This window comes from Arvicanthis niloticus, chromosome 9 (genome assembly GCF_011762505.2).
Source record: "Arvicanthis niloticus isolate mArvNil1 chromosome 9, mArvNil1.pat.X, whole genome shotgun sequence".
Taxonomy (NCBI): Eukaryota; Metazoa; Chordata; class Mammalia; order Rodentia; family Muridae; genus Arvicanthis; species Arvicanthis niloticus.
Genome location: NC_047666.1, coordinates 71,861,737 through 71,876,797, shown reverse-complemented (window position 1 = coordinate 71,876,797; position 15,061 = coordinate 71,861,737). Strand labels below are relative to the sequence as shown.

The window sequence follows — 15,061 nt, the reverse complement described above, 5'->3', positions numbered from 1 at the left end:
GTCAAATTTCACTAAGGGTTTTTTCTTTCTTAATTTCTTTCTTTCGGGGCTGGTGAGATGGCTCAGTGGTTAAGAGCACTGACTGCTCTTCCAGAGGTCCTGAGTTCAAATCCCAGCAACCACATGGTGGCTCACAACCATCCATAATGAGATCTGATGCCCTCATATGGGTGTCTGAAGACAGCTACAGTGTACTTACACAAAATAAATAAATAAATTCTTAAAAAAAAAATTTCTTTCTTTCTTTTTTCTTTCTTTTTTTCCTTCTCTCTTTCTTGGGGGGAGGTAGGTCTTTTTTATGTTTTTTTTTTTGTATATATGAATGTTTTGCCTACATATATGTATGCATGCCACATGCATGGCAGGTGCCCATGGAGATCAGAAGAGTACCGATATCCCCTGGAACTGGAGTTACAGATAGTTGTGAACTGTCACGTGAGTGCCGAGAGTCGAATCCTGGTACTCTGTGAGAGCAGCAAGTGCTCTTCATCACTGAGCCATCTTTCCAGCCCCAAGGATTATTTCTTTTTTTTTTTTTCTTTTTTTTTCTTGGATATTTTATTTACATTTCAGATGCCATCCCCTTTCCCTATTTCCCCTCCCTAGAAAACCCCTATCCCATACCCCCTTCTCCTTTTTGCTTTTATACAATTTTTTTTAATGTTAACCAATGGCTTTATAAATTTGGTAATGCTCAATATCACCAAGGATTATTTCTTAAAGGAACAGAATGTCACTTTATCGGAGTTTTAAGATGCAAACCAAATGTATTCCCACTGCTGTGAAACAAAACAATCCAGGTGATTGTAAAACCAAGAAAGGAACACAAGAACACCCCACATTTAGAACAAACACATATTTTCCAAACTCTGCCATTTATTTCTCTCTCTTTTTATTTTTGCCACAAACCCTTTCGACTTGATTGCTTATAGAATGAAGGTCGAAAGGAAAAACCCACTTCATTGTCCCATGGGGGGAAAAAAAAAACATTTGTCTCTAGGATCAATTGTACCGAACCTTACTAACCCCTGGCAAATCCTCCAATCTCCACAACATGCCTACACATAAGAACGAATGACCAAGTAATCCCTCATAATACAGACTCACAGTGAATTACTCAAATGTGGTTCGGTTTTTGTTGTTTCGTTTTGTTTTTGAGATGAGGTCTCATTATGAAGCTCAGGTGCCCTGGAACCTAAATTCTAAATCCTTCTGCCACCATGCCTCAGTTGTAGGCTGAGTTACCACTACATCCAACAATGGATTGAAAGTAGACACTCTCTCACATATGCACAAAGCACACCACTGATAAAAACCTCAGAGGTTTAGTCCTTTGCTATACTCTAAACATTCCAATTTTGGTTTATATAGAACAGCTCAGTACTGGAGGAGTATAACCCAAGATGAAGCATCAATACATGATGACATCCGGGACGGCTTTAGCCAGATGACATAAGGAGAGCAATTGGTGTACTCTAGCGCCCCCACAAGGCCATCTAGACATGACACCAGTAAATTAAAAAAAAAGAAAAAAAAGAAAACAAGCTGGGCATGGTGCACACTCCTTTAATCCCAGCACTCAGGCGGCCGAGGCAGGTAGATCTCTGTGAGTTTGAGGGCAGCCTAATCTACAGAGTGAGTTCCAGGACAGCCAGGGCTACCTAGAGAAAGACACAGCGACAAAAAAAAAAAAAAAAAAAAAAGAGTCATATCAATGTCAATTACATCAGGATATATCCCACTTACAGTTTATAGAAAACAAAAACAAATATAGAAACAGCAGCCCCTCACGCCAAAATTACATTTCCTCAGACACACGGCCATCATTGGGAAGCATAGGGGCTGCGTAAATGTATAACATTAAATAAATTAAATATACAGCCACAGTTTCTTGGGTATGATCCCACAGTCTTTCCAACTTTTTTTAAAGGATAATTTAGGAAAACATGGAATAAATTAGAAATACTCTCTTCAACATAGATAATAGGTTTCTTACAGCCCCAAAGTCAAAATGCAACAGATAACACAATTTCATAAAAACAGAATTTCATAGGACATCAGGTTTTCCAAGGTCTAAATGCTTCCTTCATTTGTCTCTATTCCTTCACCCCTGAATTAAATAGGTTTTCTTTTTCAAGTCAAGTGTTTTCTGGCAAAGTACCTTCAGGACACAAGGCTTAATCATTCATATATTCCACAATTCAAGACTCCATTTACTAGTTTAAAAGTCATCTTAGTCCCTCTCTTCAAGACTCCTCCATCTCACTTACAAGGATCATATCAAACACTAAAGAGTCCTCTCTGAGGGTAAAAGACTCTAGAAATCCAAACTTGACCTCTTGGAAAAAGCCTTACAAGACTCCCTTCCTATTCAGATACTTACTATTCTTATTATTTTCTAAATGTGATGGTTAAATAAAATCCAATGTAAATAATAGGCAGCAATTAAATAATTTTAAATAAATAAAGATATGTTGTCGGAGTTTTCAGATAATAAAGGTTTGTTTTTGCTGGTAAGTTCACATTACTTCTCTACCAGTCTCTACAAGGAATGGGCAACACTGCCCTCTAAAGGGACTGTAGTGTTCTGTCTCCTAGTTCATAGGGACAGCGTAACAAACTAAGTTTACAAGCACACAGCATAGTCTTTCTTTGGCTTCTGGGCCAGTCTTTCCTGGACTTCCTGTGAGAGACTCTGAAGGCCCCAAGGCCCTGGAGGGGCTTTGAACAACTGAAGGGAGTCAGGAGATAACTGCTTTTGCTTTTGGTTTTTGAGACGAGGGTCTCATAATCCTGGGTGGTCTTGAGTTTATTAAGTAGCTAAGAATGACCCTGAACTACTGGTCCCCCTGACCTCCATCTCCAAGTGCTGGCCTTTACAGGTATGCCCCACCACACCTGGATGGAGATGAACATTTGCTGCCGTCATTTCCAAACGTTTATGAGGCATCAGAATCAGCCAGAGGTGGGCCTCATATTTGCAGTTTCTGATTTCAGAAATCTGGGACCGAGCCCAACAGTTAACCCTTCCTGCCAACAGAGAGTCAGGAGCCAGGCCACATTTTGTAAGCTAGCCTCTGTGCTTTTCATTCTTGTCTCAGGGCATCACAACAGGGTGGCCTCTTATCACCATCTGTGTCACCGAACAAGCCAAGTCTCAGCAAGATAAGGTGGCTAAGTCACACGAAGGTGGGGGACAGAGCCTGTGATCAGTCCAAGACTGTTAAAGTCAAAGGTCGTTGCTCTCTCCTCTATGCTATAACGTCAGTCATTTAAAATTGTCTGGGACTTCATCTCGTCCTTCCCCCAGCTTCTTTATAGAAGTGAAGGAGGTGAGTGTGTTGGGATTCTTCAGGTGGCTTTCCCTCTCAGGGTGCCTAGAGGTGTGAATTTGAAGCCACGATGGAAAAGTTATGCAATAGTCAGGCTTGGTCTGTGAGTGGATAAACTGGCTGGGATGGGAAGAGCAGAGCAAGTCAGCTCTGCGGCCCAGTCTGGGTCTACAACCCCTACAAAGACAAGAAAGGTCACACACTCAATTGGGATTACACAAGTGAAAAGTCCTTCACACACACACAAGGAGCTAAGGACTGATGCCCTGCAAGAAGAGTTTCTGTCATCCTTTGCACTCCACCCATGTAGCGCTTCCCTGTGGATGCTAGGAATCTAGAACATTCCATCTAGGTAGAGGATGCTCTTAGAAAAATAACGCTGCATCCAGATCAGCGGAAATCCTGAGGTCCTGGCTACGGCCGGCCTTGGTGCAGAGCTGGACCCGGGACTCCAGCTGCTCACTAAGTTCATCCAGGGCGCCAGTGCAGGACTCCAGGCTCTCAGACAGTTTCTGAATCTTGGCCTTCAGCACGGCCTGGCTGACTTTGGTTGCCCCCTCGGCACGCCTGGGGATGAGGAAGCCACGTGAGCCGAAGAAGACGATGAAGTAGACAGAGTTGTAAAGAGCCATGGAGGCATCCCTCCCGCTCTGCAGCAGCTGGCGGTCCCCGCGCCCCTGCCACTGACAGAAGAACTCGAGGCAGCTCAGAAGCTCGCGCATCTGGTCCTGGCAGGTGGCAGCGATCTCCTGCACCCTCCGCACCTCCCGGGAATTGCAGAAGGTCAGAGAGAGGTCGGACGTGATGGTGACTGCCCCTCCGGCGGTGGCCACCCCTAAGCCCACAGCAGAAGCCACGAGCGAGGCTCCCAGGGTGACTGGGCTGAGTGACAACCCCACGATGGCTGCTAAGGCGCCAGCGGCGCTCAGAGAGCTGCCCGCCACGTTGGCCGCCAGGGAGCGCCTGCGTAAACGCTCGAGTCTCCGGGCCACTTCGCGCAGGCGCAGCACTTGGCTGTGCAGCCGCCCGCGGCGGTCCAGCAGCAGTCCTTGGAAGCGCCGCAGCGCATCCGCACCCTGCGGCTTCCAGGCCGTCCGCTTCTCCATGCCCTGTAGGGGACACAGATGTACAGTTAATCCGAGTCTCCGCACCCGTTGCTGCCCTAGGCTAGAGTTGGCCTGAGCACAAAAGAGAGTCCTCAAATAATTAATAGACCTTGTGCTGGGGTTGTTGCCTTAATGGTAGATCACTTAACTAGCATTCAACCCCCAGATTCAATCCGCAAGGTTGCCGAAATGAATACATGTATAAATAAACCACTCAGGACTGGGAGCAGGGAGGTAGGGTACCACTGGGTCATGTGTCAAGTTTTCAAAGGCTGGCTCTGGAGCCTGGGACAAGTCACACAAGGTGTCAGAACCCATTAACTGTGCATGCAAATAGAGATTATGCTGCCTTCTGCTTTTTTTCCCCGGGGAACAGAATCTATGGACATCGTCCTCTGGCAAATAAGGTTTAAACGGGAACGTGGAGACTATTAGGAAGCTGCTCTAGGAAAATGCTCTGAAAACAGAGACGTTGCTGTGTTTTCTCCAACCCCTGGCAAACAAGGCCCAATAAAAAGAAAACACCTTAAAAGTGGCAAACCGTGCATGTAACAAAAGATTTTCATTATGTGGAGACTTGTGTCCTAGGGACTCAAGGTACTTGTCTCTCATTTTTCCTTTCTCTTCTCTTTCTCCCTCCCTCCCTCCCTTCCTTAACTCCCCCTTCCCCTTCTCTAATCCTAGCACTTGAGAGGCAGAGGCAGGATCATTGAGTGTTGAAGGCCAACTCCGTCTAAATATTGAGTTCTAGGCTATCCAAGGCTACAAGAACTTGTCTCAAGGCAAAAAAAAGGAAAGATGCTAGCAACTCACCTGAGGCTTCCTTTGATCCAGTTTGAATTGAAGCCAATAAAAGGCAACTAAGGAGGAAAGCTGAACATGCCAGGCTCATCTGTAAAAGGCCGTCTGTCCTGGTAACCAGAGAGCCCCATTTTCACATACATCGTACTTTCCACCAGCCAGAGCTCCTTAAAGGTGTCAAATAACTCACAGAAAGAACATATCAAACCTGAACCAAGCAGGGCGGAAGTTATTAAAGTTTTGATCTCTCTCCATTTGCTTTTGTGTGTGTGTGTGTGGTTTTTTTTTTTTTTTTTTTTAAGACAGGCTCTTACATACTCCAAGTTGGCCTCAAACGCCTGATTCTCCAGCCTCCACCTCCTGAGTTCTAGAACTCCAGGCTTGCATCAGCAGGCACAGCCAGAGCTCACTGGCTTCAGTTAAGATGAAAGCTTTTAGAGACGGGCTCCCAACGGAGCTGATGCTTCTCACACTGGTCTCCTGACTCATAGGTACTGAGATAGATGCTATCGTTCCTTGTTGACCTCCATGATCTATCTGACCAGTAAGAAGTTTTCAGGTATCAAGAATGAATGAGAAAAAGTCACCTCAAACACATGATGGCCCAAGAGTTGACCCTGATGTCACCAATCCCATTATAGGCGCTTTCCTTGGACTCCCCACTTACCCTTCACTCTGGCCTCCAGGAAGAAAAGTGGGAGACTGTTTCTGGATGAGCGTGCTTTATAGTTCGCAGGAGCCAATGACGGCTCTGGGAAAGCCTTGTCTCATTCTGAGAAGCTGCCGTTTCCTGCCCTGACCCCTGCTGCCTTCTGCCAGGATATGACATGCTGGAAAAAGAGACGCTGGCAAAGCACGTCCCACATTTAGGAAATGAACATTGTGTGTTCGCTTTCCCTCCAAACGCAGGAAGAGAACCACAGGCTCTTCCCCAACTTGAAACAAGTGCTGTCATCTCCCAGTGGGGATACCCTGCCTTTCCTCTCCTGAGAATAGCTACTGACGCCATCGGGGGAGGCTTTCCCACATGCCCCAGGCTGCCCAATTATAGTGTTTCTTTGAGAGGACTCCATCAGAGAATCATTTTTTAAAAAAGAAATTAGGAGGGACCGGAAAACTCAATTATGATCGATACAGCCACTTATGGTCCATTTCAAAGAGCTCTGTGGGTCTGTGAGTAAATGAAACATGTGACCCATGAAGGGAGGGCAGTCAGCACCAAGGAGCGCCTAAGATGTAAGGCCACGCCCACAGGAAGTGCTGCGTGCCGTTTAGGGCATCTCCAGCTGTGGAGAAGACATAGGAGGTCTCAGAAAGGGCATACTGCGGGGCCAAGTGCGTCAGAAAAATCACTGGGGTCAAGCTGCACACCGAGCTAATTATACTCTTTCCACGGCAGTGAGGAGATGATGGCTTCCGGGGTTTTCATGTGAAGCATGGGCTGTAGCTTACATCATGGTTAAATAAGAGGATTCTATGTTCAGGTTCCGCAGCAGGGTCTGAAAAACAATTATATATTACAGAGAGTGCACGCGGGGAAAGGAGTGCAGCTTCTTTCTCTGCATTTACCCAAACCAGATCATGGAGCGCCACCATAGCTATCCCTGAAGCAGTCAGGAGTGGCTGGAGCTTAGCCGAGGAAACCCAGTCACACCAAAGGTCCCACCCCCGACCCCAATACAAGATCCTTTGTCTGACACTGTCGACAAAGGCCAAACTGGCTTTCACTTAAATGATTCATGTCTCCAGCTGGAGGTGCAGAGGCCCTGGATTCTACCTCCAGCACCCAGAAACCCATCATGGTGGCCCACACCTGTAATTCCAGCACCAGAAAGTAAAAGCTTGAGGGTTAGTCATTCAAGGTCATCCTCAGATTCATAGTAGTTGGAATCCAGCCTGGGCTACATGAGACTCAGTTTCCAAAACAAAACAAAAAAAAACCCTTATTCATCTGGAGTCTTTTGCTTTGTTTCGATGAAATTTGTCTCACTATGGGGTCCTGCCTAGCCTAGAACTCATTAAGTAGACCAGGCTGGCCTTGAACTTGCCTCTTGCCTCTGCCTCATTTGGAAAGTCTCAACAGCTCTATCGTCGTAGAACATGATTAAGCCCTTACTTTTATATTGATAACCTGTCTTTATCAGAACAGTGCCACCTGCAGCACAGCCTGCCGCCCTTGAACGTGATCAGTGAGAATTTAGTTCACGTCCAAGTATTCTGCTTATAGCTCCTACAGAATAAACGTAACCAAGCAGAACGGCCACAGCGTCTACTTGTATTCTTGAGATAAGAGGCAAAACGGCTGGACTTGGTGGCACAGGCCTTCATCCCAGCACCAGGAAAGATGAAGCATCACAGTTTGCTCAAGGTTAACCCCGGGCTGCACAGTGAAACCTGGAAGCACAGGGACCAATCCTCAGGACCTACATTAAAAACTGCCAAGTGTGATGTCACTGGTCAGGCAGCCTAGCCTACATCACAAGCACTATCTACTCCAGCAAAAAGGCAACCAGCACATAAGGAACAACACTCAAAGCTGTTCTTTTATCCCCACATACTAAGTTCCAGGCCAGCGAGGACTACACAAAGAGACACTAGCACCACCACCATCACCACCACCACTTCTTCTTCTTCTTCTTCTTCTTCTTCTTCTTCTTCTTCTTCTTCTTCTTCTTCTTCTCTATCTCTCTCTCTCTCTCTCTCTCTCTCTCTCTCTCTCTCTCTCTCTCGTCTCCATTCTCGGCCCATAGGCTAACCTGTGGGGACATTTTCTTGTTTAGTGATTAATGTAGATGGGCCCAGCACACTGTTGGTAGGTGCCATTCTTGTGCAGGTACCTGAGCCTGGAGTGTGTGAGAAAGAAAAGTAGCAAGTAGGGAAAGCCAGACCAGTAATCCTCGGTCCTCTGTGGCCACTACATCAGGTCCTGCCTTGGGTTCCTGCCCTGACATTCCTGGACGGCAGAATATATGACATAACTCTTTCTTCCTCAAGTTGCTTTCGGCCATGGTGCCTTCATCAACAGCGATAGAAACCCCATCTAAGACATTCATGTACACAGGAGTGCACACACAAATCACAGTGCTGGAACACATCTGTGGTTGTACACTCAGGAGGCAGAGGCAGGAGAATATCAAATTTGAGACCATTCTGGTTTCATAGTAAGATTTGGTGGGGTGGGAGGAGGAGGAAAAGGAAGAGGAGAAATGTCTGTCCCTATTTTCACAACAATGGTAATGAGAAGTTGACACTAAGTAGCTCTTTGGAATATTCTGCTGGGTGGTAACATAGAGTACTTATTCTGAAGACTTAAAAATGTTTTGAGAGGAAAGAGAGCAAGAGAGGGAGAGAGCAAGTTAGAGAGCAAGAGAGAGAGGAGAGAGAGACTTGTGCATATGAGCACAGTGTCCTTAGAATCCAGAAGAGGGTAGCCTCCCTCTGGAACTAAACATAGAGGCTGCTATAGACGCCTAGGGGGATGCTGCAGGCCACATCCAGGTCAGGACGTGCTCTTAACCACTGTGTTATCCCTGCCCAGCCCCTGAAAACTGTTTGTGATATTTTTGTTTTGTTGTTTTCTGAGATGAGGACTCACTGTGAAGCCCTGTCTGGCCTCAGAGATCTGCCTGCCTCTGCCTCTGCCTCCACTAAAACTAAAGATGTGAGGCACTGTGGTCAACTTTTGCTTTGTTTTTTTTTTTTTTTCCTTTTCTTTTTTCTTTCTTTTTTTTTTTTTTTAGACCAGATCTTAAGCAACTCAGGCCAACTTTAAACTCATTGTGTAGCAGAGGTAACCTTGAAATCCTGATCCTCCTGCCTCCATCTAAGTGCTTGGATTACACGCGCGTGCCACCACATCAACTTCAGTGGAATACGGTGACAGAAAGATGAGATCTCAACTATTATTGTCGTAAATGGATGGAACCCTACAGGTTCCAAAGCACACAGACAACTCCAAACTGAAGTCACTTCCATTATTTTTTCCAGATTGGGTTATGATCTTTATTACTGTGCACACATCCTTAAACGCCAGTCTGTGTTCTTTTTCCCACTTAACATTCCTGCCAGTACATAACTCTCCATGTTGACAGTTCTTACCTCTGTCATTTTTAATAGCTATATAATAATCTCATTGTTTGCTCAGTCACTTCCCTGTTAGACTCTTGGACTGCGTCCAGCTTTTCAGTGTTATAACTACAGTTGCCAGGACATCTGTGTACATTTTCCTCTTCGGATCTCACCCCTCTGGGGGAGTGAGTATTCACAAATGGGAAAGCAGTAAGTGGGGGAGAGTGGATGCCTGTCACATGTTATTCTATTTCTGTTCAAAAGAGCCAATCACGGTGTGATCGCCTTGTAAGACCAACAGCCAGAGGCTTTGACACAGCTCGGGAGTTTTCTTTTGTTGATGTTTGATTCGCTTTCTTTCAGCTCCACTACCGTGGATAGAGCACCTTCTGTAGGCCAGGCATCATTCTAGGTTCCAGGTTGGAAGTGATGTGAGCTATGACCCCTGACCTCAGCAGATGGTACTCTGTTGAAAGAGAAAGACACAGAACAGACCTTTCCAATTTGGCATGGAACGTCCCAGAGATGTGTGCAGGAGCCAAAGAAAAATGGAGAAAGTACACACTTAAGAAGTGCTGGAAAGACAGTCTAGAAGTACTGGTACAGAGTTGAGATTGTGGACAGAAAGTAGTGGGGCCAGCTGCTGCAGGGACAAAACAGAGGCCCAGAGGAGAGTCCAGGATGCGTGATGCCTCAGGCAGTTAAATCCTGCTGAGCACAGAGGAGGGCTGGGAGTGGAAAGAGACTGGTGGTATCTACCCAGCAGTGCTGATTGACAGGTGCCTTGTGGGGTGAAGAGCCGGCACCAAAGGTGATTCAGCTGTGGCCTTGAGTTGGCTTTGACGTCACTGTCAGCTGTGTAGAGGGTGGCTCTCTTAATTAAGTACATAGCTAAAAGCCAGGAGATAAGTTAGAAGCATATTGAAGCAGCTGGGAGAGATTATCTGGGATTGCATAGTGTTGATAGGATGGGCAGAAGGGATAAAGTGCCATCTGTGCTTCAGGTCAGGTATGGTGGCACACACTTGTCATTCAGGACTTGAGAGGTGGAAGCAGATGGATCAGGAGCTCAAAGTCTTCCTCAAGAAACACATATCCCCCACACCCGCAGCCCTCCCCCACACCCACACACAACATACATACACAACACATACACACACACACTCATACCCACACACAACACAGACAACACATACACAACACACATAGAAATGCACACATATATACACACACGCCACACACATACACAACACATACACAACACACATAGACACACACACATAGACACACACATATATAACAAACACAACATACACACATATGTGGGGCAGTGGGCCATGCCAGGAAACTTGCTAAGGTTGAGTAGGTTTGGAAACCCCAGCACCCACCTGAGGATGGTAGGAGTTTCCCTACTCCCGACTAGATTCCTGGCCTGGAAAATGTGACCACAGCTCCCCACATAAGGAATGTGACTAGTGGTCACATAGCACAGAGCACGGAGTTCTCCATGCTAATGAGGTATCTAGATTGGTCCTGAGGGTTTAGCCAATGAGCTTCTCTTCCAGAACATTCCTTCCTTCAAAAGGTATTTAATCTGTGGTCCACCCTGAAGAAGTTATAGACACCCTTTTTCCACAATGAACAGTGAATAAAAAACATTCACTCTCATCAAGAACCACCACCATAGGGAGCATGAAGGAAGCCTTCATCTACAGAGTTGCCCTGAGTTAAACCAGAGTTGCTGCTCCTCCAGCCAGGCTCATCCTCACAGGCTCTCAGGCCCTCTCCTTCCTGACTCCTCCTCGATTGAGTTCCAGCTTCTGGAAGTCAGGGAACCCCAGCTTCATCCTCAGCCTGTGCTGTTTCTCCCTCAAGCTGAGGCCCCCATCATAGGCTACATTCTCCCACCTCCAGAGTGGTGCATCGGCTTCCTGAAAGCCCATCACTCGATGGTGGTGTAGGGTAACATGCAGTCTAGCATTCTGTATTTCATCTGCCTGACAGGAGTTCCCACACCCCTGCAGTGAGGCAGAATGCAGAACCACACACATTCACACATATCTAGACAACCCACACACACATAGATACACACATGAACACCCACATACAACACCTACACACCACACGCATACACCACATACACATCAACATGCACACCAACACATCACACACATACACAAGTACAACACACACACCTACACACCACATACATACACACCCATACACACATATAACATACACATAACATGCACACACATATATATGTATATACACATACAACACACACAGATACACACACTCACACACACCTGCACACATAAAATACTCCCATACAACGCCTATACAACACACACATAAACAAACATATGTGCACACAACACACAATACAACATACTAAGTCACCAACACATATACATACATTCATATACACCCATACCACATGTACACACACTAAACACACACATTCACAAACACATAGAACATACACACACACACATTTACACACATGCACATGCACGTACACACCACACACAAACACACTCACATAGACTTGCAACACACATGCACACACACAACAAACACATGTATACAAATATATTTCAGAAGCAAAATGGACTAATCAGGACTGGGGGTGTAACTCAGTAGAGTGATTGTCTAAAATGCATGAAGGCCAGATCCTACCTGCCTCACGGAACATACTAGCCATGATGCATACCTGCAACCCTCGAAGTGGAGAGGTGCAGGAAGAAGGATCAGAATTTCAAGGTCATCTCTGGTATATAATGAATTTGAGGCTAGCCTGGGACACATGAGAACCTGTCCCCTTGCCCCGTTCTTATTTTTTAGTTAATCTCATTTAGATTATATTTAAAGCTTGTGTTCAGATGTAGCAGCCATCTACTTACATTGTGTTGGTCAATCAAGCACAAATAAAACATGAAAGGTACAGGAAACATCTTCCTCCCATGGGGAGCGGTAAACACAAGAAGCTCCTCTGCAGAGTGCCTGCCTGGCACACAACAATTCCAGAATGAGCAAGCGCACTACCACTGTCGTGTGCATTCACTTCCTCCTCAGGCATTGCTTTAGAATCTCTGCTGTCATCTGGACGGAGCAAGGATCTCAGTCTGGCTTAGAAAAGTGAGGGACTGCTTGTGTCTAAGGGAGTATTCAGAAATGGAAAAGCACCTGTGTGGTGGCACACTCCTTTAGTCCCAGCACTTGGAAGGCAGAGGTAAGAGAATCTCTGTGAGTTCAAGACCAGACTGATCTACAGAGCAAATTCCAGGGCAGTCAGAGCTATACAGAGAGACCATGTCTCACAGCAAAACAAACATGCATGCTCACATGTACACAGAAAGGGGGGAGGGGGAGGAGAGAGGGGAAAATACGAGAGGGAGAGGAAGGGGATGGAAGGGGGAGGGGGATAGAAGGGGGAGGGGGATAGAAGGGGGAGGGGGAGGGGAGGGGAGGGGGAGGGGAGGGGAGGGGGAGGGGAGGGGGAGGAGAGGGGAGGGAGAGAGAGGGAGAGGGAGAAAGGAAAAACACCAGAGTTGTGGAGAATGCAAAAGCTGTAAGAGCCTGTTAAGGGTCTGCTGAGCAGCTGTTGGTCTGTCTCGTCCAAGAATCAGTCCAAGAATCCAAGCTCTTGGAGTGGCCACTGGGTCTAGTGTCCATCTAATAGCTGTGCTGGGCAGGGTGAGGTAGAAAATTATAGTGAGGATATGTTATTAGAGAAAGGCAAACTGACAATTACAGAAAATATCTGTACTAGATTGGTTCTAATGCTATTTGTGTTAATTTGGCTCCTGAAATCACAGGGGAACCTGCACATCTTCGCTGAGAGTCCCTGCCCCCAGTTGGCTCTGACTAGGAAATAAAGTTGCCAGCGGCTAATGGCTGGGCAGGGAAACAGAGGCAGGACTTTTAGGATTCCTGGGCAAGAAACAGCAGAAAAAAGAGGAAAAGGGGATTCAGCCATGAAAAGGGTTTCATGGGCAGCAGGGTCCAGGGCAACAGAGATGAAATATAGATTTAGTAAGTATTAACTCAGGAATATCAGAGGGGAGAGTGTGTTAGCCACGTGGAGTTATGGAGTGGACCAGCCATTGAGCTGTTTAAGGCATATTAAAAAAAATAAAGTGTGTGTGTGTGTGTGTGTGTGTGTGTGTGTGTGTCTTTCCATCTGGGAACCAGAACACTGGGCAGGGGGCGAGGAGCTGCACGCGTACCCACCGAGAGTTTAAAGAGGTTTAACTATTTACCACTACAAATATCCAGTGTTATTTAACCTGAGTTCGTTCACCTTGATCTCACCCAATTCTCCTCCCAACTGATACCATTTTCATCACTTTTTACATAAAAATGCTTTGTATACATTTTATTGTCTGATATTGGTTTGTTACAATTATTTGATTAATCAGTTTATGTTTATATTGTTTTGAAGATTTGTTTTTTATGTTTTATTTTTTGTCTTCTTTTTTAAAGATTGATGATTTTTTTTTAAAAATTTTATATTATGTGCATATGTGTGCATGTGCGGGTATGTGTGTGTGAGTACAGGTTCCTGTGGAGTCCAGAAGAGGTCATTGGATTCCCTGGAGCTGAAGTCAGAGACCATTGTCGGTCACGTGACATGGGTACTGAGAACCAGACTTACTTAGGTCCTCTAAAAGAGTTGTGCTTGCTCTTAACTGTGGCACCATCTTTCTAGGCCCTAGTTTTGGTTTGGTTTGGTTTTGACAAAAGATCTCATGTTGCTCAGGTTGGTCTTGAACTCAGAATATAGCCAAGAAATACCACAAACTCCTCATTTTATCCAATGCTGATGACCAAATCCAGGACCTCCTATGTGATACAAAAACACTCTACCACCAGAGCTACAGCCACAGCCCTTAATAATGGGTTTTGGAGACAGCGTTTTGCTATGAAGCGGTCACTCTGGGCAATGGCTCTGCCTCCACCTCCGGAGCACGGGGATTATAGGCATGGACCACCAAGCCTGCACAACTTACCTGTGTTAAATTCTGTGCTGTAGTTTTGAAAACAATTTGCTTCAGAGCCATGGTCGGTGGTACACAGCTGTAATTCCAGCACTCAGATGGCTTCAACAGGAGAATAACCAGGAGTTGAGGGCAAGCATAGGCTATGGGGTCATCTCAAAAGAGCACAAAGCAAACAAAACATGGCAGGATTTATAGTTTCAAAGCGAGAGCGGACCATCATTAAGGTGTGAACGTGTGTGTGTGTGTGTGTGTGTGTGTGTGTGTGTGTGTGTGCATCTTACTGTTTCTTTTGGGGAAATCTGACCCCCAGGGTAATTCAGTTGCCCCAGGCTCCTTAATGTAACCAAGAGACGCAGTTTACGTTTTACCTCCCTCCTTCCTCCTCCCAGGAGTGCACACCTGCACAGAACACCTGGGATGCTGTCAGGGAAACACACACTCTATCATGAGGAGACCTGCATGCCCCATGGGCCGACCTGCAGAGTATGAAGTTTGCCACACCCCCTTTCCTGAGGTGCCAGAAAGACTGCAGCTCAGAGCACAGCCCTCCAGTGCCCATAAAGAGCCTCTTATCTCCTGGGACACAAGGAAGCAATTAATTTTGTCTCCTGGTTTCCCAGACTTAGTAATTACCTTGCAAGTTCTCAGACACATACACTGCTCCTGGATTGTATAACACCTGCTCGTCTTGCATCTACAGAGTCATAAGAGATCTTAAGCTTTCCCTCGACTCGTGGACCCTTTAAAT

At 46.0% G+C, this 15,061-nt stretch overlaps 1 protein-coding gene across 2 annotated transcripts; it reads right to left on the bottom strand.

The window, feature by feature from the left end:
• Window positions 1-856: 856 nt before the first annotated feature.
• Apold1 (apolipoprotein L domain containing 1) lies at window positions 857-14,599 on the bottom strand. Of its 2 annotated transcripts, none has more exons than XM_076940690.1 (3): window positions 14,323-14,599; window positions 5,252-6,738; window positions 857-4,441 (listed from the first exon to the last, which is right to left on the bottom strand). In XM_076940690.1, exon 3 carries the CDS (start codon window positions 4,436-4,438, stop codon window positions 3,698-3,700), a length of 741 nt encoding a protein of 246 aa, XP_076796805.1. In that variant the 5' UTR covers window positions 4,439-4,441; window positions 5,252-6,738; window positions 14,323-14,599; the 3' UTR covers window positions 857-3,697. The 2 variants fall into 2 exon arrangements, with proteins under 2 accessions (XP_076796805.1, XP_034367958.1); XM_034512067.3 differs by having other exon boundaries at window positions 5,907-6,738; window positions 14,323-14,597.
• Between the last annotated feature and the right edge of the window lie 462 nt (window positions 14,600-15,061).